The sequence below is a fragment of the Primulina eburnea genome, chromosome 7 (assembly GCF_022965805.1).
Source record: "Primulina eburnea isolate SZY01 chromosome 7, ASM2296580v1, whole genome shotgun sequence".
Lineage (NCBI taxonomy): Eukaryota > Viridiplantae > Streptophyta > Magnoliopsida > Lamiales > Gesneriaceae > Primulina > Primulina eburnea.
This window is the reverse complement of record NC_133107.1, coordinates 5,046,491-5,069,258: the sequence shown is the minus strand read 5'-3', so window position 1 is coordinate 5,069,258 and position 22,768 is coordinate 5,046,491. Positions and strand designations below refer to the sequence as shown.

General features: G+C 33.6%; 3 protein-coding genes across 4 annotated transcripts; all 3 read right to left on the bottom strand.

Annotated features, from left to right (window-relative positions):
• Window positions 1-40: 40 nt before the first annotated feature.
• LOC140836854 (ent-kaurene synthase TSP4, chloroplastic-like) lies at window positions 41-5,366 on the bottom strand. Its single transcript, XM_073202707.1, has 14 exons — window positions 5,079-5,366; window positions 4,756-4,811; window positions 4,391-4,673; window positions 4,134-4,314; window positions 3,594-3,811; window positions 3,396-3,516; window positions 3,117-3,214; window positions 2,786-3,012; window positions 2,610-2,722; window positions 2,363-2,461; window positions 1,912-2,127; window positions 1,679-1,820; window positions 936-1,181; window positions 41-544 (listed from the first exon to the last, which is right to left on the bottom strand). Exons 1-14 carry the CDS (start codon window positions 5,173-5,175, stop codon window positions 230-232), a joined length of 2,412 nt encoding a protein of 803 aa, XP_073058808.1. The 5' UTR covers window positions 5,176-5,366; the 3' UTR covers window positions 41-229.
• Window positions 5,367-9,722: 4,356 nt separating this feature from the next.
• Window positions 9,723-11,120, bottom strand: LOC140836853 (uncharacterized). Its single transcript, XM_073202706.1, has one exon. It carries the CDS (start codon window positions 11,098-11,100, stop codon window positions 10,087-10,089), a length of 1,014 nt encoding a protein of 337 aa, XP_073058807.1. The 5' UTR covers window positions 11,101-11,120; the 3' UTR covers window positions 9,723-10,086.
• Window positions 11,121-14,759: 3,639 nt separating this feature from the next.
• Window positions 14,760-20,027, bottom strand: LOC140836852 (ent-kaurene synthase TSP4, chloroplastic-like). Of its 2 annotated transcripts, XM_073202704.1 has the most exons (14): window positions 19,718-20,027; window positions 19,428-19,483; window positions 19,063-19,345; window positions 18,806-18,986; window positions 18,266-18,483; window positions 18,068-18,188; window positions 17,789-17,886; window positions 17,458-17,684; window positions 17,282-17,394; window positions 17,035-17,133; window positions 16,583-16,798; window positions 16,350-16,491; window positions 15,565-15,810; window positions 14,760-15,177 (listed from the first exon to the last, which is right to left on the bottom strand). In XM_073202704.1, the coding sequence occupies exons 1-14, from the start codon at window positions 19,800-19,802 to the stop codon at window positions 14,863-14,865; spliced, it is 2,400 nt and encodes a 799-aa protein (XP_073058805.1). In that variant the 5' UTR covers window positions 19,803-20,027; the 3' UTR covers window positions 14,760-14,862. The 2 variants fall into 2 exon arrangements, with proteins under 2 accessions (XP_073058805.1, XP_073058806.1); XM_073202705.1 differs by lacking the exon at window positions 19,428-19,483 and having other exon boundaries at window positions 14,762-15,177.
• Window positions 20,028-22,768: the final 2,741 nt, after the last annotated feature.

Below are 22,768 nucleotides of genomic sequence, written 5' to 3'. Positions count from 1 at the left end.
AAAACACACAACGTTGTATTTCGTTTTAAGCCAGCTAGGAAAGAAAACAGTCTCTTGACAGTCATAGAATACCAAAGAAACCCAAAATTAATTTCACATCCATCAATCCCTTAAATAAACAGAAGATTTTGAGAATGAAATATGTATTTCACGTGCCTGTCTTCTGATTTGGCCAGCATTAAACATGCATAATTTTCCCAACAAAAGAACCATTATTTAGCAATTGAATTCATATATAAAGTTCACTCAGAACAATAGGTTCACGTATAATTGAGTTCACAACCTTGATCAAGTCCTGTGAGGTGAATCCGTCGTCTTTAATGTAAAAGAGGTGCAGAACCGTGCTCATATGCCAGAATAAATCCCTACAAGCTCGTGGTAAAACACCTTTCTTTCTATCGAGAACTAATCTCAGAAGTTCTCTCCTAGAGTTGTTGATCAATTTTTTCATTTCTGCAGTAGAATCTTCCCTGGTTATGAAGTTACCACCACTATCGCAAATGTACAATGATAAGGCATTTAGTTTACCCTCCTTAGATTCACGCTGTCCAAGAAACGCGAAAGAGTAAGCTGCTTCTGTTAGAAATCAGTAGTTGTAAAAGCTTGAGATTATGGGAGCTGAGGCCAATAATAGTTTTATGTTACAACATCTCCCCCATATGTCAGCAAGAAAGGGAGGAATATAGGCTGGAATTTATTTTTTGAAGCATGTAACCGAATGTTGTTCAAGAATTAAAATAGCGAAGTTGAGAAATAAGCAGCTAAAGTCACAACTTAATCGAGCATAAAAGAGATTGTCCATAAAAAATTTGAACTTTTAAACTTCCATCTCTAATATTTAACTAAAAATCACTTGGTTCAGAAAACTCAAACTTGGGGGACAAGCTAATGATAGTTTTATAATCTAATAAGCTTACCAAAAACACATGGCCTACCTCATAACTGTGGATGTCATTGAGAAGGCGCCCGCATGTACTCATCAGTTTGAATAGATTGTGGTACTCGGAATGATGTACTATCTCCTCGGAAAGCTTAGGCCCGACAAGATAAAGAGCTGGCAGGACAATTGGCCCGAGAGCGAATGATATATAGGCATTGCTCATGTATTCACTCATCGATGGCATGTAGCTTTCCATAGTCCATTCAGTTTCTTTCAACATGCTTTTAAGCAAATCTAGCCACTGCAAACGCAAATCAAGGAATCATCTATTGCTGTGGCAAAGATAATAGCTATTAAACCACCTTCTTAGCTCCAAATGCAGCTAGCATCTGAAACAAGTATTGATGGAATTGTAAGAGGCATAAGACCCAAATCAAGCCCAATGCTACTTGTATTTTCATTGAAGCACTAAAGCTCAATTACTTTAGTTCAAACTTAATTATCCGATTATAATGAGCAAACTTTCCAATTATAGCTCGAGCTCCTGAGTTCTGTTGAGTTTAAATACTCGTGTAAAATATCAATGAACCTAATAAAACTGCCAAACACAAACCATTTAGCATTGAAATTGACTTCAAACATATTCAAATCTAAATTCGGCTCGAATCCAATAATTTTAACATTGAATAGAATAATATTCAGCGGCTAGAAAAAGCACATGGGATCATTAGCCTTGAATGGGAATGGTAAATAGCAGAACATTGGTATTCAAATAAAGAACAAAGGAAGTAATCTTACAATGTCAATTACATGGCGCATCACATTACGTTCTTGTCGAATGACTGCTTTTTCCACAATCTCACAGATAGTGCTCTTAAGTGCAGAAAATATTATCCGCACATTCTCAGAACAGCTTCCTGTGTTAACATTTACATCCCAACTGCAATAAGGGTGATGACAACTGATAAAAATATCCTGTGCAAAACATCAGAACCAAATGCAGCAAGAAAAACAGATATACGAGTTCATACATTTCAACTAACTGAATTAATAATTTCAATTCCTCTATAGAACCTCCAACATCGAAAAAGTCGTCAATTACTGTGGTAAGAACACCATTTTTGGCCCATGATATTCTGGCATCTGATAGTTCAGGATGGAAAATGGATGCTGCAGCAGAAAAATAACAGTATGCAGATTTACTCCTCGCAAACTTCAGCTCGTCCAATCTGCTCTCTACAACCCATCTACAGACATACACTTTAATACTTGAAAATTCAAAGTTGGAAGAGATGGGAAAAGTTCTAAAATATAATTTGATTGCTTGATATATGATAAATCACCTTACAATGGTCAAGTAACAAGAAGTCAATCTTTTGTAAGAATATTTAAAGTGAAAAAATAAAAGTCCAAGCCTCGCACTCCATTTGATATCACCACCGCCAAAGAAAACAATAATCTATGTTACTTTATAATACAAACCTCTCGATCCCTTTGAGTTCTTCGAGATGTATTTCTTGACATTTATTGAAGTCTGATACCGACAATGAAAGGAAATCCATGTTGGCAAAATTAGGAGAGCTAAAATTGAAAAAGACTTCATCAGTTAGATATATACAATGTAGATATTACAATGATAGATCGATCAACAATCAATTAATAGATACAACAATATATAGGTAGGGGGGAGGAAGAAAAACTAATAAAACAACATAGAAATAACTTTTACCTGTATGAAGTTTTTAACATTCTTAAATTATCCACATTATAATGCTCAATATTTTTCCGGTTTTCCATTCTTGGTAAAATTGCATAGAAGGGATATTGCATGATATGTTTCACCTGAAAGACTTGATGTAAGCAACCATGTCATATGTGTTCAACAAGTAGGAAGAGAAAGATTACCTCTTGGTCAATATTTATGCCGAGTTTGCTTGAATGAATTGAACCATTGGTCACTCTGTGCCCCAGGAAATGTTTAAGCCTCAGATTTTGTGTCTCAAGAACTGACTCAGTAGGGTACATTGTCATCTCTGATGCCTTAAATGCTTCGAGAGCAGTGTGCACGTCTCTTATATGTCCACAGAGGGGATTGGAAAGGCTATCTTCTTCAAGAATTTTGGTCAACGGATCTGCAAGTCATACAGATACTATTAAGGGTGTTCCGACTTTTTAACTATTTCCTTCCTCTTAAAAAGATGGAAAAAATAGGAAACAGTCAATCATCTTAGTTAACCTGAAGTTACATCATATCCATTCATTCTCAATATCCGAAAAGCTATAGCACAAGTAGAAGCATCCATGAATATCTCTTCCTCTCCTTGTAGCCAGCATCTTTTACAGGCTCAAGTCAAGAGAAAATAACTTTATAAAGGCAAAATAATCTAAAATGCTTTAGATAATGGAAACATAAAACTGATAGTTGTAAAAGCCTTTATTACGAATTCGAGATGTGAGTAAAACTCAAATTGGAACACTCAAGAAGTGACACAAATGAGTTTAAACTAGAAATTACCTGTATATTTCATCCAACACACTTTGAATTTCATTCCTGAAATGACGGCAAATCCCTAACCTTTCAAGATTATCAATTGTGGACAACTGAGCATACATACTCATAGGGTAAACTGCGGGAACTGAGAAGAAGAAGATAGAAGTTGCAAGTTTTCAAAACACGAAAAATTAGCATATATAAAAAATGCAATGAACTTACCAGCATTCCCAAACATTTTCAAGGCTGATTGAAGGTAATCAAGGCAGCCAGGATTCTGATGGCTCATATAAGCAGCAGCTGTTGTCGAGGGGGAGTTGAAAAGGGAGCCGTTTCTTCTTTGGTGTTTCATGACAGATTCCCAGTTCTGTAAATTTCGTATTCCTTCAGAAAAATATGCCAGATAAGCTTCCATCTCCACCGAGTCACTTTGGTGGCATCTAAATAGGAGGGAGACTATATCAACATGATAAGTAGCCACATTCGAACCAAAGTTCTTATATTCAACAATTCAGTGCTGTCGCAATGGCTTAAAATGTACAAAATAGTCAAGGTTTTGAAAAATCCATTATGCATTCTACAATAGTGATTTTTCCAGCCTCTTGCATCGTAGTCCCATTCATCTACATTCCAAGTCAATAAGCTCGTAGAACACCCAGCTTGGCAATAGTATAATGCGATTTTTTCCGAATTTAAAAAGGAAGTGTTGGTGGACACGTATTTTCTCATGGAAACAAGTGAAGAATCCAGGACAAACTATACCTTTCCAGCTTCAAATCCCTGCTTTGAAACAAATCTTTCAATGTCGTTGGTTCTAGATTGAGGTTGAAAGACAAGTCTTCAGCATATTCAAGCATTCCAGGGAATATGATATCAAATCCAAGAGGAGAAATCTGACTTTCCTCCGTAGCTGACGATAAATTTGACTCGATAAAATGGACACCTGCAATAACCATTTGCTATCGATACATCAAACCTTTTTGTATGAGAAAGTTAAATAATCATCAAAGGAATCACACCTTTGTTAATCTGTTGTTCACCAACTCCCCATCTTTTGAGCGCAAGAACACATGCTAACGTAGAGGAAAGGATGTCTTTTTGTAATAAACGATGACGATGTGGATGAGCCCATGAGCCGTCATCACATTGATTTTCAATTAACCAATTCACACAATCTGGGAAACAAGGTTCCGTAGACGAATGTGGGGAAGGGACCATAGCAACCCATGCGGTATCATAAGTGGAAACAGAAATCTTGGGCTTACGAAGCAAATCTGCTATTCTTTCTTTGGCATCCTCAAACTACAATAAATATCAAATAACTCATCCTCAAACATGAAAATAAAAAAACTAAGAAACCAAAGATGGGTAAAAGTATCGATACCATCGAATTGGTTTTTAGAAACTTTACCGTTTCAACTCCAACGTCCAAAGATGCTGCTTTAAAAAAAATGCAAATTTATTTCTGATTGAATACCAGACAGTGGCAATAATAACAGGTAAAAGATCATGAAAGCACCCTCAAAAACACCTTTTGTACGATTTCCAATAAAAAAGAAGACAAAATCTCGGAATCAAGAAAAGGTGACGGCATTCTCAAACCCTTTTCCGTAATCCCCCCCTTATTTTGGAAAAATGAAAAAAAAATTTAACCCAGGAAAGTTTCCATTCAAATCCCACCCACACTAAAAAAAATGAAAACTTCACCTGAAATTTGAGAAGCTCCCGAGCTTCTTATATGAAGGTTCTTCTGCCGATAAGAAAGCAAATAACTGGAATACTGAAGAGACATGGCTTTGAGCATGCTTCTGCTCAAATCTTTCCCAGTGCTTCACTCCAGTGAATGAAACCCAAGTACACGAATATATTGAATCGGATCCAAGAATATAAATAAATAAAAAAAACACACTTCACACGGTGTTCCTGCACTTGAGACAAAGATTGGGAAATCTACATTGAAGGAATCAAGCAAGGCAGATACGCATTGGCTGTGCAGAACAATAACTTTGCTTTATGCTTTATATGTTCTATTATTTTTAAAATTTTACGGTCGTTTAGTTTTAAAAAATTATTAATAATTTATGGTCGTTAAATTGCGTAATTTATTACAAGCCAACATTAATCTTTTCAACATAAATTAATCGATCGAAGGTTTCTCATAGGCTTTATGGTTGAAACAAGTTTGGTATTTATGATTAAAATCTTTATAGTATACATACAACATGTTTGAAGGTATAAAAGAATGTAAAAAGTTATGTGAAACGGTCTCACGAGCCATATTTTGTGAGACGAATATCTTATTTGGGTCATCCATGAAAAAATATTACTTTTTATGCTAAGAGTATTACTTTTTATTGTGAATATCAGTAAAGATCCATTTTACAAATAAAAAAATATTACTTTTTATGCTAAGAGTATTACTTTTTGTTGTGAATATCAGTAAAGATCCATTTTACAAATAAAAATTCGTGAGATCGTCTCACAAAAAATCTACCGAAAAGTACATGGTTCTTTTCATTTAAGAGATTGGATTTACTTTCAACTAGCTTGCTTAAAAAGTAGCGCAGAAAAACAATGACTTGGGTGCTGTGCTTCGCATCTTTAAGATTTTTTTCAGCTGATTGTCTTATTTCAAGATTTTCAGACTTCCGAACGCAATACTTATTTAGAAGAGGCCACATTTTACCATGTTGACACGTTCAGTTGGATTCTGTCTATTTTTATCACCGAAAGAATTCACCATCAATCTCGTGTTTAAATATATAATTTCCGTTGAGTTTTATTATATGTTTTACGATGTTTTCAAAGCTTGGTTACCTTGTTTTAAAGGACTGGAGCCGGTAGGAGGGTCAAAGTTTTTTTTTTTTGTATAACATTATACCTATCCCACTTTTCATAATTCAGCTTTGTAAAAAGAGCATCTTTTCAAACCTGGATAACCGAGACTTTTGTGCTATTCTCTAAGTGTGGGTACAATTTAATCGACTTTGGTTTTTTCGATTCTTATCATTATCCATTATGTGCAGGCATAAGGTTTATCTTGTAATGGTTAGTGATTTACCAATCATGTCCCCATTCCCATATGGTAAGTTCATTGATGGAATTGGTCTGTAGGCATTGTAAAATTTGTGCTGAAAAAGGGAAAGACTCGACTATTCAAAAATGGCTGCCCTGTGGTGTACAGTGGTACCGTTGATAGGATAATTGGCAGACCACCCCGCAAAACTGGTGACGTTGTGCTGGTGGCTGATGGTTCAGAAAAGCCAATTGGTTGGGGCTTATATACAACTCGGTTTCCATGTTCTGTGTTCGACTAATGCTACTGGAGGATGAAACAGCATAGTATATGTCCGATCATTTATGTGTTTTGTTTAGTTTTTCAAATGTAATTTCTCGGTCGCTTCATCAGTCAATTATTCGATTTGGTGCAGTGATCCATCTCGTGTGTCAAATGTGGATATAGATTGCTTGAGATAAGAATCAGTGCTGCTATTACCTTGAGGGAGTTGTTTGGGCTTCCTTCTGCTGAGACAAATGCATATCGTCTGGTCAACAGTGAAGGAGATAATCCCCCCAAAAAACATGTCAAGTTGTTAATATATTTGGGATTAATGCACTAGAAATCTGAATACTTTTGACATTTCATTGTACTTTCACACATGCTCTGACACCATGTCAAGTACGAACTGTTAATAAGCCTATTGGTGCATATTTTCCATTGGAAAACAAATTAATGCGATGTTATCGTCCGTCTTATAGTCATCGAAGACTTTAACATTGTCCATGTCGTATGGTATGATGGTGTGCCTTCTGAAATATCACGGTCTGCAATCTTTATTTCCTTTATCATGAATTCAAGTATTTGTCTGGCATACTTATTTTTTAAAAGTAGATCTGATATTTGAAGGGGACTTGACAATTTACATTATTAAATGCGTTGGTGTATTCCTGTGAAAGAGTATCTCATCAGGAAAATCATATTCCTACTCCTTCGTCGGGCTGCTACAACCTTATTTGTATGATCAACTTTGAAAAAATAGTATACTTACCATATTCCGATGCAGGTTATCAGGTCTTATCGTTGATATTTTTTGAGATGAAGCGGTGATTGCTTCCTCTTCTGCATGAGTTGAAAAGTACAAGCAACAAATAAAACATCACGTCGACCAAATAAAAAAACATCAACCATATAACCTGGAGACCATAGATCGAAATCTTGAAGGAAGAGGGATATGATTTTCATGATTCAGGAGTTATAGATTCATCAAATCCTCCCTAAACAGTAAAGGTGAAATATTATTATGATGCGAGAACGTTTACACCTATCAATAGCTGTTGAGATTAAACAGGGCCTGAATCACATTCTATTTTGTCATTAAATTTTTGTTCCATGAAACGTCATCAGATATTAGTCTAGATATATGTTTTTGTTTTTTTTGCCTCAGCCATGTTGTGGGGAATGGGGTTTTTCATTTAGTCTCGTTGGAAGGGCTAGGGGCGTGAAAAAATATCGGAATACCGAAATACCGAAAAACCGTACCAAAAAAAATACCGAACTTACCGAAAAAATTGGTATACTGATACCGTACCGAAATTTTCGGTATCGGTATCGGTACGGAATATTTTTTTTCGGTATATACCGAAATATCGAAAATATTTTTTATTATTATTATTTTTTAAATTTAAGTTCGGTATACCTACAAAATTTTCGGTGTCTGTACGGTATCGGTATGAACTTTTTTCATACCGAAATTCGGTATACCGAATGTGCGGTGTACCGAATTTTCGGTATTGGTATCGGTATGGAAAAATTTCATATCGATATTTTCGGTACGGTATACGGTACCGTAGTTTATACGGTACCGTACCCACCCCTAGGAAAGGCAGAAAACTGGCTTCTGTGCTGACCAGTGTGAGAACCGGCATTACATAATGTCAATTTCAGACGGCCAGACAGTACTAGACATATGCTGCTATACTGGAGGTTTTCCTCTAAATACAGCGTGTGGTGGTGCTCTAGGTGCAACTGGTAAATTCATATTGCTTTTTTTAAAAAAATTATCTATACGTCAGCAACAGATTTTACATAAATTTAGTCGAAATAATTTTCGTGATATCCAAGACAAGGAATCTCCGTTTGAGAGTTTCAAACAAACATGGTCAATGACTCTGTCGTTACTTTACATGTAGTTTTTCCTCCAAAACTAAGATTTGATCGTCTACTTTGGCTTGAAGGTGTGGATTCATCTTCCCCTGCTCTGGAAATTTCAAAGGAGAACATAGTCTTTCCTCCAAAACTACATATAAAGTCAAGAAAAGATTTAAGAAATTTACATTTCAATGTGTTTTCATGTACGATCTGATTACAAATACAACCTCAAGTTTTTCAGAATAGGACGCACGTAGCAAGTCATATAAGATACCGAAAAGGGCTTGAATCAAGTGAACTAAAACAACGGAGCTCGTAGGCTATTTAGCGACCTCCTGGATTCCTATTCCACGACAAATAAGATGGATCCCCAAGTTGCCTGAGACAGAAAACATGTTAAAAGATTAAAGTCACATGAGTTTTGAATCAGCGCAAATATAGTTCGGACTAATATATATAGTAATTATCATCCATACTTAAAATCTCTGTTGGCGATCAAAATAATTTGAAAAAAGAGATACTTAATTGTAAAACAATCAGATGTACGACAGAAGATAGATTTGGTGTAGCAGGAATTGGGCTGGGAAAAATATTGCACCTTGGCTTGATCAGATAAATTAGAGTAAATATCATGGCCAAGATGAAGCACAATCCAGCCACTGTCAGATAAGCAATACCCATAAAATTATTCTTCCTTCCGAGCCAGCTAGCGGTAGAGATAACAAGTTTCTTTTTGCCATTGAAGCTATAAGGCCATCTCCAACCCATTACACTATCTTAGTGTCAAACTAACTTTAAAATAGTATAATTTTTACACTAAATCTAAAACTCATCTCCAACCCATCAACTCTAAACTCTACACCAAAAAGAATATTCTGAATATTCTCTATTATTTTATTCACAACAAATAATTTATTTCACAAAATATTTTTAAACACAATAATTATAATATCATTAATATCTAAAATAATGTATATATCGAAATTCATTATAAATATACATGAATTAAAAATTTAATTAAATAATGTTTTTTGAATTACGTTAAATTTTTTTAGTATTTAATATTATTATTTTAAATATTTAAGCTTAATACTTAATTGAATGTAATTAATTAATCTTTGAACAAAATTTCAATCACACATATAAATAATTTGAACATAAATTACTAACATACAATCAATATTAAAATGATGCATATAAAATAGAAATTACACACAAATATCCAAATTTTAATTAATGGAATTACTATATAAATCCCATAAATGATCGATTAGTGCATCTCGTAGTGCGAAGTGAGCCTCCCTATCCCTTACTTTTTTATACCGAGCAAAAAATTCTTGAAATCTTATATTTTGATCCGTAACTATTTCCACATTTGCAGTTGGTGCTTCCATCGCATCTTGAATTGGTGTATTCAAGTCACGTTCATCCTCGATAATCATATTGTGTATTATAATACATGCAGTCATTATAGCTTGCAAGTCTTTCTTCTGCCAAGCACGTGCCGGAGATGCTACAATTGCGAATCGTGATTGAAGTACTCCAAACGCACGTTCGGCATCTTTTCTACACGACTCTTGTTTCATTGCAAAATATTTTTTTTTTGGGACCGCCGGGATCATGAATAGTTTGAACAAGAGTTGACCATTTAGGATATATACCATCAGCTAAGTAATATCCTTGATGATACTCTTTTCCACCAATTAAGTAATTAGCCGGAGGTGCGATACCTTGTGCAAGATTTGAAAATAGATTGGATGCTTCGAGAACATTGATATCATTGTTAGACCCTGGCATACCAAAAAATGCATGGCATATCCAAAGATCATAATCAGCAACCGCTTCCAAAATAATGGTCGGAGAACCACTACGACCCGCATATTGTCCTGCCCATGCTGTTGGGAAATTTTTCCATCTCCAATGCATACAATCCAATCTTCCCAACATTCCAGGAAATCCACGTTTTTCACCAATACGTAGTAGTCTCTCAATATCAATGTGGGTAGGTGACCTTAGGTACCTCTCTGCAAACACCTCTACAATGTCTCGACAAAAACGTTGAAGACATTGGATTGTAGTCGATTCTCCTATTTTAATATACTCATCTGCAGCATCCGCTGGTGTACCGTAGGCCAACATCCGCATTGCAGCTGTAATTTTTTGATTAGTAGAAAGTCCAACTCGACCAAGACCATCTATCCGTTGTTTGAAAAAACGATCATGATTCTTCACGGCATCGACAATACGGAGAAAAAGGCCTCGTGACATGCGAAAACGTCTTCGAAACATTACTTCATTGTATCTTGGATTCTCAGCAAAATAATCGTTGAATAGATTACGATCGGCCATTTCTCGATCACGCGGAATCACAATACGACCGGGAATCGACCCTCCATGTTTGACTTCAGATTCATGTTGCTCGAGATATGAAGCCGCTAAAATGGTGTTATTGGTGGCTAGACTCCCTAATAAATTTTCTGTTTCATTGATGGGCTCAAATTGCTCTATAACCTGTGAATCAAATTCATCAGATGAGCTAGATGATGATGAATGAAAGAAATGAAAATTTTGAAAATTCATGGTGTCTAGTGATAGTTGTAAATCTGTAAGTAGGTTTTATGTATCTTCATATGATATATATTATATAGCAAAACTAAATCCATCCACGTGATCTTTATCTTATATCCGGAAAATCTTATCCGATTTATTAATCGTCGAATTAGATTTCTTTCAATCAACACCTTATAATCTTTATCCTAATTTCTACATTTACATGACACGTCATTTTCCTTGCTATTATTGTATCAATTTCTTTGTTCTTATCTTGTGTTTGATGCCTCAAATGGTGTGCCATGTTGATGTTGTCCTCTGACCTTTTGTTGGCATGCATGCCCATTTCTACATACATATATTAATTCATGGTTATTGTAGACGTGAGAGGTGGCAGGAGCTGCAACATTCTTCCTACCTCTACGTATAGTTACGGACATCAAATGCAACAGATATCATCAAGATCGGACCTAATGAATAGAGACCAAACACACCACCAAAAAATATCTACTTGAAATCTTATCCGATTTATTTACCGTCGGATTAGATTTCTTTCAATCGAAACCATAAAATATTTATCTTGTATCTTGAAAATCTTATCACATTTATATACCGTCGGATTAGATTTCATTCAATCACAACCATCAACTTCATATCATCTAACACTACTCAGTTTATAAATATATATAACATTATTTCATAATTGAGTCACAATTGACATTCTCGATTTACTAAATATTATACTTATTGCTCAACAAATTTTAGTTTCAATGTCTTCGAATGCACGAACTGCTTCTTATTCATATCAAGAAGACATACACCTTTGTCATATTTATCTAGACATTTTCCAAGATCCTATCATAGGTATAAATCAATCTCGAAATCAATTTTGGAGTCGTATCGAGCAAAGCTACAACAATTCCAAAGCACTTGACATGACTGAAGTTCGTAACAAAAGATCTGTGCAATCTCGTATGGGGTTAATATGGCGGCAATTAGTAAATTAAAAGGATGCATCAAACAAGTTGAACAACTCCATCCAAGCAGTGCTTCAGAAATGGATATTGTGAGTTTTGTTTTTAATGAAATATCTGCACTTATATATTATTATCATTACTTTTGATAATTTAATATTACATTAATTTTATATACAACTAATTCGTGCAAAAGAGTTGATGAAACATGATGCGAATTTTAAGAAAGGTTTTAAGTTTGATCATGTATGGTCTATTATGAAAGATATGGAGAAATTTGCAGCTTCATCAAACCCCTCACGGACATCAATTCAAAGAGGTATTGAATTTTTTGAATCTCCACAATCAGACACACAAGCAACGGATTCTCCCAAATCAGCGTCCCCTGGATTATCACCGTTTGAGATCAACTTAAGTGATGAAAATATTGGTGGTACTTCGTCAGAACGACCAATTGGAGTTAAAAAAGCAAAATTGAAAAAGAAAAAAGATGAATATATGTCTCTGACAATTGAATCAATGAGATTAGGACAAGAAAAAATTCTTGAAATTATCCAAATTGGAAATGTTTATCGTGAACATAACAATGAATTACAGATAAACCGTATGCAGCAAACTGAACGAAAATTGGAACAAAACGAAACAAAAATAGAACAAAATCGACAAATGTTGGATCTGACAAAGTTTCAGGAAGAAAACAAAATTTTAGTAATTGATCTCAACTCTATTCAAGATCCATCTTTGCGTGAAAACTTTCGGGCTGAACAGTCAAGAATTTTGAATGAGAGGGAAGTAAGAAAACGTGCACGTGATAGTCTAAACTATGACAAATATTTTAGAGATATTGGAGGATCTGGATCCAGCTTACCAGAGTTTTAAAATTTATGTGCTTGTAAGCCTAATTTATTTAGTTGTATTGTGGTGTGATTTTTATCTTGTTTAAGTTTATGTGCTTGTAAGCCTAATTTATTATCTTGTTTAAGTTTATGTATCTTAAATATTAGTGATCTTATTTTATTTTATGTTGTATTGTAATGTCATTTTCAATAATAAAGTGATTTATTATGTTTGTTTATTTCATTCAATAATGTAATTATTGAATAAATAAAGTTTTTAAAACAAATGGTTACAAATTTACATGATAATATAATTAATTTATTAATAATTAGGCTTAAAATATATTACAATAACAATTAAAATAAAAAACACCATAATTAATTAATTAATTATAATTGCATAAAATAATATAAGATAACAATTGCTAATTTTGATAGGATAAATTCATTTTAAACATATATACGTATGATAAAATAATTAAATAAATATAATAATTGCTAATTAATCACATAAAAAAAATCAAAAAAAAAAAGAATTAACGCTATTGCTACAGTATTGCACAGCACACCACCAAAATAGAGTAGGAAATGATTTTGGGTTGGAGAAGAAAAACTCACACTATGATGGAGTATTGCACTAACATGGTGTTTGGATTGGAGATGACCTAAGTATTATAGTTGTTTTGTACGGTCACGTTAAACCTTGTCAAAACTCGGACCCACCAATGCGCCATACAACGTGATAGACCGAACCTAACAAATTAAATAAATTTATTTAATATTAATATTTCAAACAAACTCAGGGGCGGTATTTATCGAGTTATATTATCAAATTTCGAACTTACAAGCTTAAACAAGTTCGTGAAAATATATTTTTATTTTTTATTATAATTTTAATATTAGTATGTGTCTTGTAAGACGGTGTCACGAATCTTTATCTGTGAGACGGATCAACCCTACCGATATTCACAACAAAAAATAATACTTTTAGTATAAAAAGTAATATTTTTCATGGATGACCCAAATAAGATATTCATCTCACAAAATACGAATCGTGAGACCATCTCACACAACTTTTTGTCTTTTAATAAAAGCAAGTATGAGATTAAATAATATATATAATCATAAATTTTAAGAATAAATTTTGGAGTTATCAAACGTGCAATCTCAAAATCACAAATTATATTAAATAAAATTTTGTTAATCGATATTTGATCAAGTATCATCTCTTGATAATAAAGAAACGAAGAGTTCGAGACAAAATAAATTTCTATGTATTTAGCATTTATTTTGTTTAAAAATTTATATTATTAAAAATTTATTACTTAATATATAATTTATCATTTAAATTTTATTAAAACAATACATACATATATATAATTAAATTTTTTCTTAAACAATTTTTTTTGATGTTTTTTTTTTTTGCTTTTTACTATTAATTTTTTTATAAATCCATTGATACAAATTATTCATATGTATATGTACAAGTTGACCTATATGTTTATCAAATGAAAATATGACAGCCTTTTTGTTTAGGTATCAGAAAACTAAAATCAAGTAAATTTAAAAAATCTGGTTGAGTTGTAATTTCACGAAAGTTGTATTAGATCAATTTACACATTTTTCAAAATCTGTGGGATCAAAAAATTTGTATAATATATTATTATTATTATTTATTATAATTTTTAATAATTAATTTAATTCGAATATATTATTATTATTTAATTAAATTAATTATAAAAAATTATAATAAATAATAATAATAATAACAATAATATAGAGTGCTCGTCCACGTTGTAAATTAATTTTTTTTTAAATTATTTTTGAAATATTTTTTTATTTTTAAATTAATAATAAAAAAACCCTAAATAAACAGAAGATTATGAGAATGAAATATGCATTTCACGTGCCTGTCTTCTGATTTGGCCAGCAATAACATGCATAATTTTCCCAACAAAAGAACCATTATTTAGCAATTGAATTCATATATAAAGTTCACTCAGAACAATAGGTTCATGTATAATTGAGTTCACAACCTTGATCAAGTCCTGTGAGGTGAATCCGTCGTCTTTAATGTAAAAGAGGTGCAGAACCGTGCTCATATGCCAGAATAAATCCCTACAAGCTCGTGGTAGAGCACCTTTCTTTCTCTCGAGAACTAATCTCAGAAGTTCTCTCCTAGAGTTGTTGATCAATTTTTTCATTTCTGCAGTAGAATCTTCCCTGGTTACGATGTTACCACCACTATCGCAAATGTACAATGATAAGGCATTTAGTTTACCCTCCTTAGATTCACGCTGTCCAAAAAACGCGAAAGAGTAAGCTGCTTCTGTTAGAAATCAGTAGTTGTAAAAGCTTGAGATTATGGGAGCTGAGGCCAATAATAGTTATATGTTACATCTCCACCATATGTCAGCAAGAAATGGAGGATTGTAGGCTGGAATTATTTTTTGAAGCATGTAACCGAATGTTGTTCAAGAATTAAAATAGCGAAGTTGAGAAATAAGCAGCTAAAGTCACAACTTAATCGAGCATAAAAGAGATTGTCCATAAAAAATTTGAACTTTTAAACTTCCATCTCTAATATTTAACTAAAAATCACTTGGTTCAGAAAACTCAAACTTGGGGGACAAGCTGATAATAGTTTTATAATCTAATAAGCTAACCAAAAACACATGGCCTACCTCATAACTGTGGATGTCATTGAGAAGGCGCCCGCATGTACTCATCAGTTTGAATAGATTGTGGTACTCGGAATGATGAACTATCTCCTCGGAAAGCTTAGGCCCGACAAGATAAAGAGCTGGCAGGACAATTGGCCCCAGACCGATCGATATATAGGCATTGCTCATGTATTCACTCATCGATGGCATGTAGCTGTCCCTAGTCCATTCAGTTTCTTTCAACATGCTTTTAAGCAAATCTAGCCACTGCAAACGCAAATCAAGGAATCATCAATTGCTGTTGCAAAGATACTAGCTATTAAACCACCTTCTTAGCTCCAAATGCAGCTAGCATCTGAAACAAGTAATTGATGGAATGCTTGTAAGAGGCAAAAGAGCCAAATCAAGCCCAATGCTACTTGTATTTTCATTGAAGCTCAAAAAATGATCAATTATAGGTCCCAGTCAGGCACTAAAGCTCAATTACTTTAGTTCAAACTTAATTATCCAATTATAATGAGCAAACATTCCAATTATAGCTCGAGGTCCTGAGTTATGTTGAGTTTAAATACACGTGTAAAATATCGATGAACCTAATAAAACTGCCAAACACAAATCATTTAGCATTGAAATTGACTTCAAACATATTCAAACACGTCCAAATTCGGCTCGAAACCTATAATTTTAACATTGAATAGAATAATATTCAGTGGCTAGAAAAAGCACATGGGATCATTAGCCTTGAATGGGAATGGTAAATAGCAGAACATTGGTATTCAAATAAAGAACAAAGGAGGTAATCTTACAATGTCAATTACATGGCGCATCACATTACGTTCTTGTCGAATGACTGCTTTTTCCACAATCTCACAGATAGTGCTCTTAAGTGCAGAAAATATTATCCGCACATTCTCAGAACAGCTTCCTGTGTTAACATTTACATCCCAACTGCAATAAGGGTGATGACATCTGATAAAAATATCCTACGCAAAACATCAGAACCAAATGCTGCAAGAAAAACAGATATACGAGTTCATACATTTCAACTAACTGAATTAATAATTTCAATTCCTCTATAGAACCTCCAACATCGAAAAAGTCGTCAATTACTGTGGCAAGAACACCATTTTTGGCCCATGATATTCTGGCATCTGATAGTTCAGGATGGAAAATGGATGCTGCAGCAGAAAAATAAGAGTATGCAGATTTACTCCTCGCAAACTTCAGCTCGTACAATCTGCTCTCTACAACCCATCTACAGACATACACTTTAATACTTGAAAATTCAAAGTTGGAAGAGATGGGTAAAGTTATAAGATATAATTTGATTGCTTGATATATGATCGATCACCTTACAATGGTTAAGTACCAAGAAGTCAATCTTTTGTAAGAATATTTAAAATGAAAAAATAAGAGTTCCAAGCCTCGCACTCCATTTGATATTACCACCGCCAAAGAAACCAATAATCTATGTTACTTTATGATACAAACCTCTCGATCCCTTTGAGTTCTTCCAGATGTATTTCTTGACATTTATTGAAGTCTGAGACCGCCAACGAAAGGAAATCCATGTTGGCAAAATTAGGTGAGCTGAAATTGAAAAAGACTTCATCAGTTAGATATATACAATGTAGATAGTACAATGATAGATCGATCAACAATCAATTAATAGATACAACAATAGATAGGTAGGGGGGAGGAAGAAAAACTAATAAAACAACATAGAAATAACTTTTACCTGTATGAAGTTTTTAACATTCTTAAATTATCCACATTATAATGCTCAATATTTTTCCGGTTTTCCATTCTTGGTAAAATTGCATAGAAGGGATATAGCGTGATATGGTTCACCTGAAAGACTTGATGTAAGCAACCATGTCATATGTCTTCAACAAGCAGGAAGAGAAAGATTACCTCTTGGTCAATATTTATGCCGAGTTTGCTTGGATGAATTGAACCAGTGGTCACTATGTGCCCCAGGAAATGTTTAAGCCTCAGATTTTGTGTCTCAAGAACTGACTCAGTAGGGTAAATTGTCATCTCTGATGCCTTAAATGCTTCGAGAGCAGTGTGCACATCTCTTATATGTCCACAGAGGGGATTGGAAAGGCTATCTTCTTCAAGAATTTTGGTCAACGGATCTGCAAGTCATACAGACACTATTAAGGGTGTTCCGACTTTTTGACTATTTCCTTCCTCTTAAAAAGATGGAAAAAATAGGAAACAGTTAATCATCTTAGTTAACCTGAAGTTACATCATATCCATTCATTCTCAATATCCGAAAAGCTATAGCACAAGTAGAAGCATCCATGAATATCTCTTCCTCTCCTTGTAGCCAGCATCTTTTACAGGCTCAAGTCAAGAGAAAATAACTTTATAAAGGCAAAATAATCTAAAACGCTTTAGATAATGGCAACATAAAACTGATAGTTGTAAAAGCCTTTAATACAAATTCGAGATGTGAGTAAAACTCAAATTGGAACACTCAAGAAGTGACACAAATGAGTTTAAACTAGAAATTACCTGTATATTTCATCCAACACACTTTGAATTTCATTCCTGAAATGACGGCAAATCCCTAACCTTTCAAGATTATCAATTGTGGACAACTGAGCATACATACTCATAGGGTAAACTGCGGGAACTGAGAAGAAGAAGATAGAAGTTGCATGTTTTCAAAACACGGAAAATTAGCATATACAAAAAGTGCAATGAACATACCAGCATTCCCAAACATTTTCAAGGCTGATTGAAGGTAATCAAGGCAGCCAGGATTCTGATGGCTCATATAAGCAGCGGCTGTTGTCGAGGGGGAGTTGAAAAGGGAGCCGTTTCTTCTTTGATGTTTCATGAAAGATTCCCAGTTCTGTAAATTTCGTATTCCTTCAGAAAAATATGCCAGATAAGCTTCCATCTCCACTGAGTCACTTTGGTAGCATCTAAATAGGAGGGAGACTATATCAACATGAATAAGTAGCCACATTCGAACCAAAGTTCTTATATTCAACAACTCAGTGCTGTTGCAATGGCTTAAAATGTACAAAATAGTCAAGGTTTTGGAAAATCCATTGTTCATTCTACAATAGTGATTTTTCCAGCCTCTTGCATCGTAGTCTATTCATCTACATTCCAAGTCAATAAGCTCGCAGAACACCCAGCTTGGCAATAGTATAATGCGATTTTTTCCGAATTTAAAAAGGAAGTGTTGGTGGACACTTATTTTCTCATGGAAACAAGTGAAGAATACAGGACAAACTATACCTTTCCAGCTTCAAATCCCTGCTTTGAAACAAATCTTTCAATGTCGTTGGTTCTAGATTGAGGTTGAAAGACAAGTCTTCAGCATATTCAAGCATTCCAGGGAATATGATATCAAATCCAAGAGGAGAAATCTGACTTTCCTCCGTAGCTGAAGTTAAATTTGCCTCAACAAAATGGACGCCTGCAATAACCATTTGCTATCGATACATCAAACCTTTTTGTATGAGAAAGTTAAATAATCATCAAAGGAATCACACCTTTGTTAATCTGTTGTTCACCAACTCCCCATCTTTTGAGCGCAAGAATACATGCTAACGTAGAGGAAATGATGTCTTTTCGTAATAAATGATGACGATGTGGATGAGCCCATGAGCCGTCATCACATTGATTTTCAATCAACCATTTCACACAATCTGGGAAACAAGGTTCCACAGATGAATGTGGGGAAGGGACCATAGCAACCCATGCGGTATCATAAGTTGAAACAGAAATCTCGGGCTTACGAAGCAACTCTGCTATTCTTTCTTTGGCTTCCTCAAACTACAATAAATATCAAGTAACTCATCCTCAAACATGAAAATAAAAAAACTAAGGAACCAAAGATGGGTAAAAGTATCGATACCATCGAATTGGTTTTTAGAAACTTTACCGTTTCAACTCCAACGTCCAAAGATGCTGCTTTTAAAAAATGCAAATTTATTTCTGATTGGATACCAGACAGTGGCAATAATAACAGGTAAAAGATCATGAAAGCACCCTTAAAAACACCTTTTGTACGATATTCAATAAAAAAGAAGACAAAATCTCGGAATCAAGAAAAGGTGACGGCAAAAAAAAATGAAAAAAAAAAAATTGAACCCAGGAAAGTTTCCATCCAAATCCCACCCACACTAAGAAAAATGAAAACTTTACCTGAAATTTGAGAAGCTCCCGAGCTTCTTATATGAAGGTTCTTCTGCCGATAAGAAAGCAAATAACTGGAATACTGGAGAGACATGGCTTTGAGAATGCTTCTGCTCAAATCTTCCCCAGTGCTTCACTCCAGTGAACGAAACCCAAGTACACGAATATATTGAATCGGATCCAAGAATATAAATAAATAAAAAAAAACACTTCACATGGTGTTCCTGCACTTGAGACAAAGATCGGGAAATCAACCATCGAAGGAATCAAGCAAGCCAGATTCGCATTGGCTGTGCAGAACAAAATAATTTTGATTGATGCTTTATATGTTATTATATTTAAAATTTTACGGTCGTTTAGTTTTAAAAAATTATTAATAATTTATGGTCGCTAAATTGCGTAATTTATTACAAGCCAAACATTAATCTTTTCAACATAAATTAATGGATCGAAGGTTTCTCATAGGCTTTTTGGTAGAAACAAGTTTGGATATTCAAATCTCATGACAACTTACCAATTTTGTAAGAATTTCATTTAGATAAATAAAATCATATTGATGATCAAACACTTAAATTATATTTGTAATTCCAAATCTCATCAAATTCCCTTCAGTTCCATGTTACCAAGCACATTGATAGACTTATTAACGAAGTTTTATAATTTATATCGTTCAAATATTAGCGACTATCTAAATATTATTTGATTGTCGGAATCTTCTCGTTTCGAATGATATAAATATTTTCACTATTGCAATAACATAATCAAGAGTCAAGTTAACTTATCTGGAATGTTGGTAAATAAAAGCTAATTTTTATGTTTTTAAAAATAGTTAATTTTTAAATGAAAATTAATCTTTTTTTCCTTTTTTTAAATTTTTTTTAAAGAGTGAAAAAACAAAGTGCCGAATACGAAATGTTAAATTTGTGAAAAGAGCTAAAGCGCTACGCTTTTGGCCATAAACCAGAAGAAACGAGGTCGGTTCACTGTATAGTATCACATGCCTGGAAAAACGGGAAGAAAATTCTGAAGATAAACATGAGACGCGGTGGATGAACATATTTACGTGCAAATTATGTGTTAGTTTCTTTGACAGATGATCGAGAAAGAAGAAAATGGTGGTTGGATGTCGGTTCTCGATGTCAAGGACTCTATCTTTCGCGGCAGGTCAGCCAACCGGCGCGGGCACCAACACCGTTCTTCAAGAAATCGCTGCTAATTACCCTAAAGGTATATGGTTCTTTTCATTCCAGAGATTGAATTTATTTTCAACTCACTTGCTTAAAAAGTAGCACAGAAAGACAATGACTTGGGTGCTGTGCTTCGCATCTTTAAGATATTTTTCAGCTGATTTTCTTTCTTCAAGATTTTCAGACTTCCGAACGCAATACTTATTTAGAAGAGGCCACATTTTATCCTGTTGATGTACATGTTCAGTTGGATTCTGTGTATTTTTATCACCGAAAGAATTTACTATCAATATGGTGTTTAAATTAAATATATAATTTCAGTTAAGTTTTATTATATGCTTTTCAATGTTTTCAAAGCTTGGTTACCTTGTTTTAAAGGACTGAAGCCTGTAGGAGGGTCAAAGTTATTTTCTTTTGCATCACATTATACATATCCCACTTTTCATAATTCAGCTCTGTAAAAGGAGCATCTTTTCAAACATGAATAACCAAAGTCGAATGATATAAATATTTTCATTATTGCAATACCTATCCCACAATATTTTCAGCTCTGTTTAATTTTATAATTAAATATCTAACACACAAATTTATTGAGTAATATTTAAACATTCAAGTGTACACAGTTAAAATAAAAATACGAATTCGAATTCAGATAATTTAAATACAAATATAATAAAAGATAAACAAACTAAATCATCAGTAATTTGAAAATCGGATCCGGATCCATATCCAGATCCTCCAAAATCAGTAATTATGCATTACGAAATGCTTTAATTGATACTTTATAGAATGAATAAGGTTGTTCAAATATTTGAAATTGTATTTGTAATATGTTATTTAATTTAATGTCATGTATTAATTTTATTTCACCAATTTAAATTATTTCTATTTCAATTCATATAATATAGATTTCAATAATATATTTTAAAATAATTAAATCAATCATTTATGTAATGTTATCGCAATTATTAAAATTATAATATTAAGTATATCCAATATAAATGTAATTATAATTATATCACTAAATTTAAAAAATATACATTTAAAAACTAATAGAAAATTAAATAAATAAAATAAAAAAATATTTTGAGAATATTATTTGTTAGAGTAAGATTTGAAGTAGATGTATTGGAGATGAATATTGTATTTGGTGCGGAAATTGTACTATTTTAAAGTAGAGTTGCTTTAAATAGAGTTTTGGGTTGGAGATGACCTTAAATGACTTTGGTTTTTTCGATTCTTATCATCATCCATTATGTGCAGGCATGAGGTTTATCTTGTAATGGTTAGTGATTTACCAATCATGTTCCCATTCCCACATGATAAGTTCATTGATGGAATTGGTATGTAGGCATTGCAAAGATTGTGCGGCAAAAGGGAAAGACTCAACTATTCAAATATGGCAGCCCTGTGGTGTACAGTGGTGCCGTTGATAGGATAATTGGCAGACCACCCCCAAAACTGGCGACATTGTGCTGGTGGCTGATGGGTCAAAAAAGCCAATTGGCTGGGGCTCATACAACTCGGTTTCCATGTTCTGTGTTCGGCTCATGCAACTGGAGGATGAAACAGCATAGTATCTTGCCCAATCATTTATTTGTTTTGTTTTGTTTTCAAACGTAATTTCTCGGTGCAGTGATCCATCTTGTGTGTTGAATGCGGATAGATTGCTGTCTTTTAAAAAAAACAAGTTATCTATACGTCAGCAACAGTTTTTACATAAATTTAGTCGAAATAATTTTCATGATATCCAAGACAAGAAATCTACGTTTGAGAGTTTCAAACAAACATGGTCAATGACTCTGTCATTACTTTATATGTAGTTTTTCCTCCAAAACTAAGATTTGATCGTCTACTTTGGCTTGAAGATGTG

Coding starts and splice junctions, on each gene's coding strand:
- LOC140836854 (XM_073202707.1), bottom strand. CDS start 5,175: ATGCTCAAAGCCATGTCTCTTCAGTATTCCAGTTATTTGCTTTCTTAT. Junction 2,723..2,785: donor GCATAAATATTGACCAAGAG/GTAATCTTTCTC, acceptor CAAGTCTTTCAG/GTGAAACATATCATGCAATA. Junction 2,128..2,362: donor GAACTCAAAGGGATCGAGAG/GTTTGTATTATA, acceptor GTATGTCTGTAG/ATGGGTTGTAGAGAGCAGAT.
- LOC140836853 (XM_073202706.1), bottom strand. CDS start 11,100: ATGAATTTTCAAAATTTTCATTTCTTTCATTCATCATCATCTAGCTCA.
- LOC140836852 (XM_073202704.1), bottom strand. CDS start 19,802: ATGTCTCTCCAGTATTCCAGTTATTTGCTTTCTTATCGGCAGAAGAAC. Junction 17,685..17,788: donor TGGATATGATGTAACTTCAG/GTTAACTAAGAT, acceptor TATGACTTGCAG/ATCCGTTGACCAAAATTCTT. Junction 15,178..15,564: donor ATGACATCCACAGTTATGAG/GTAGGCCATGTG, acceptor TTTTTTGGACAG/CGTGAATCTAAGGAGGGTAA.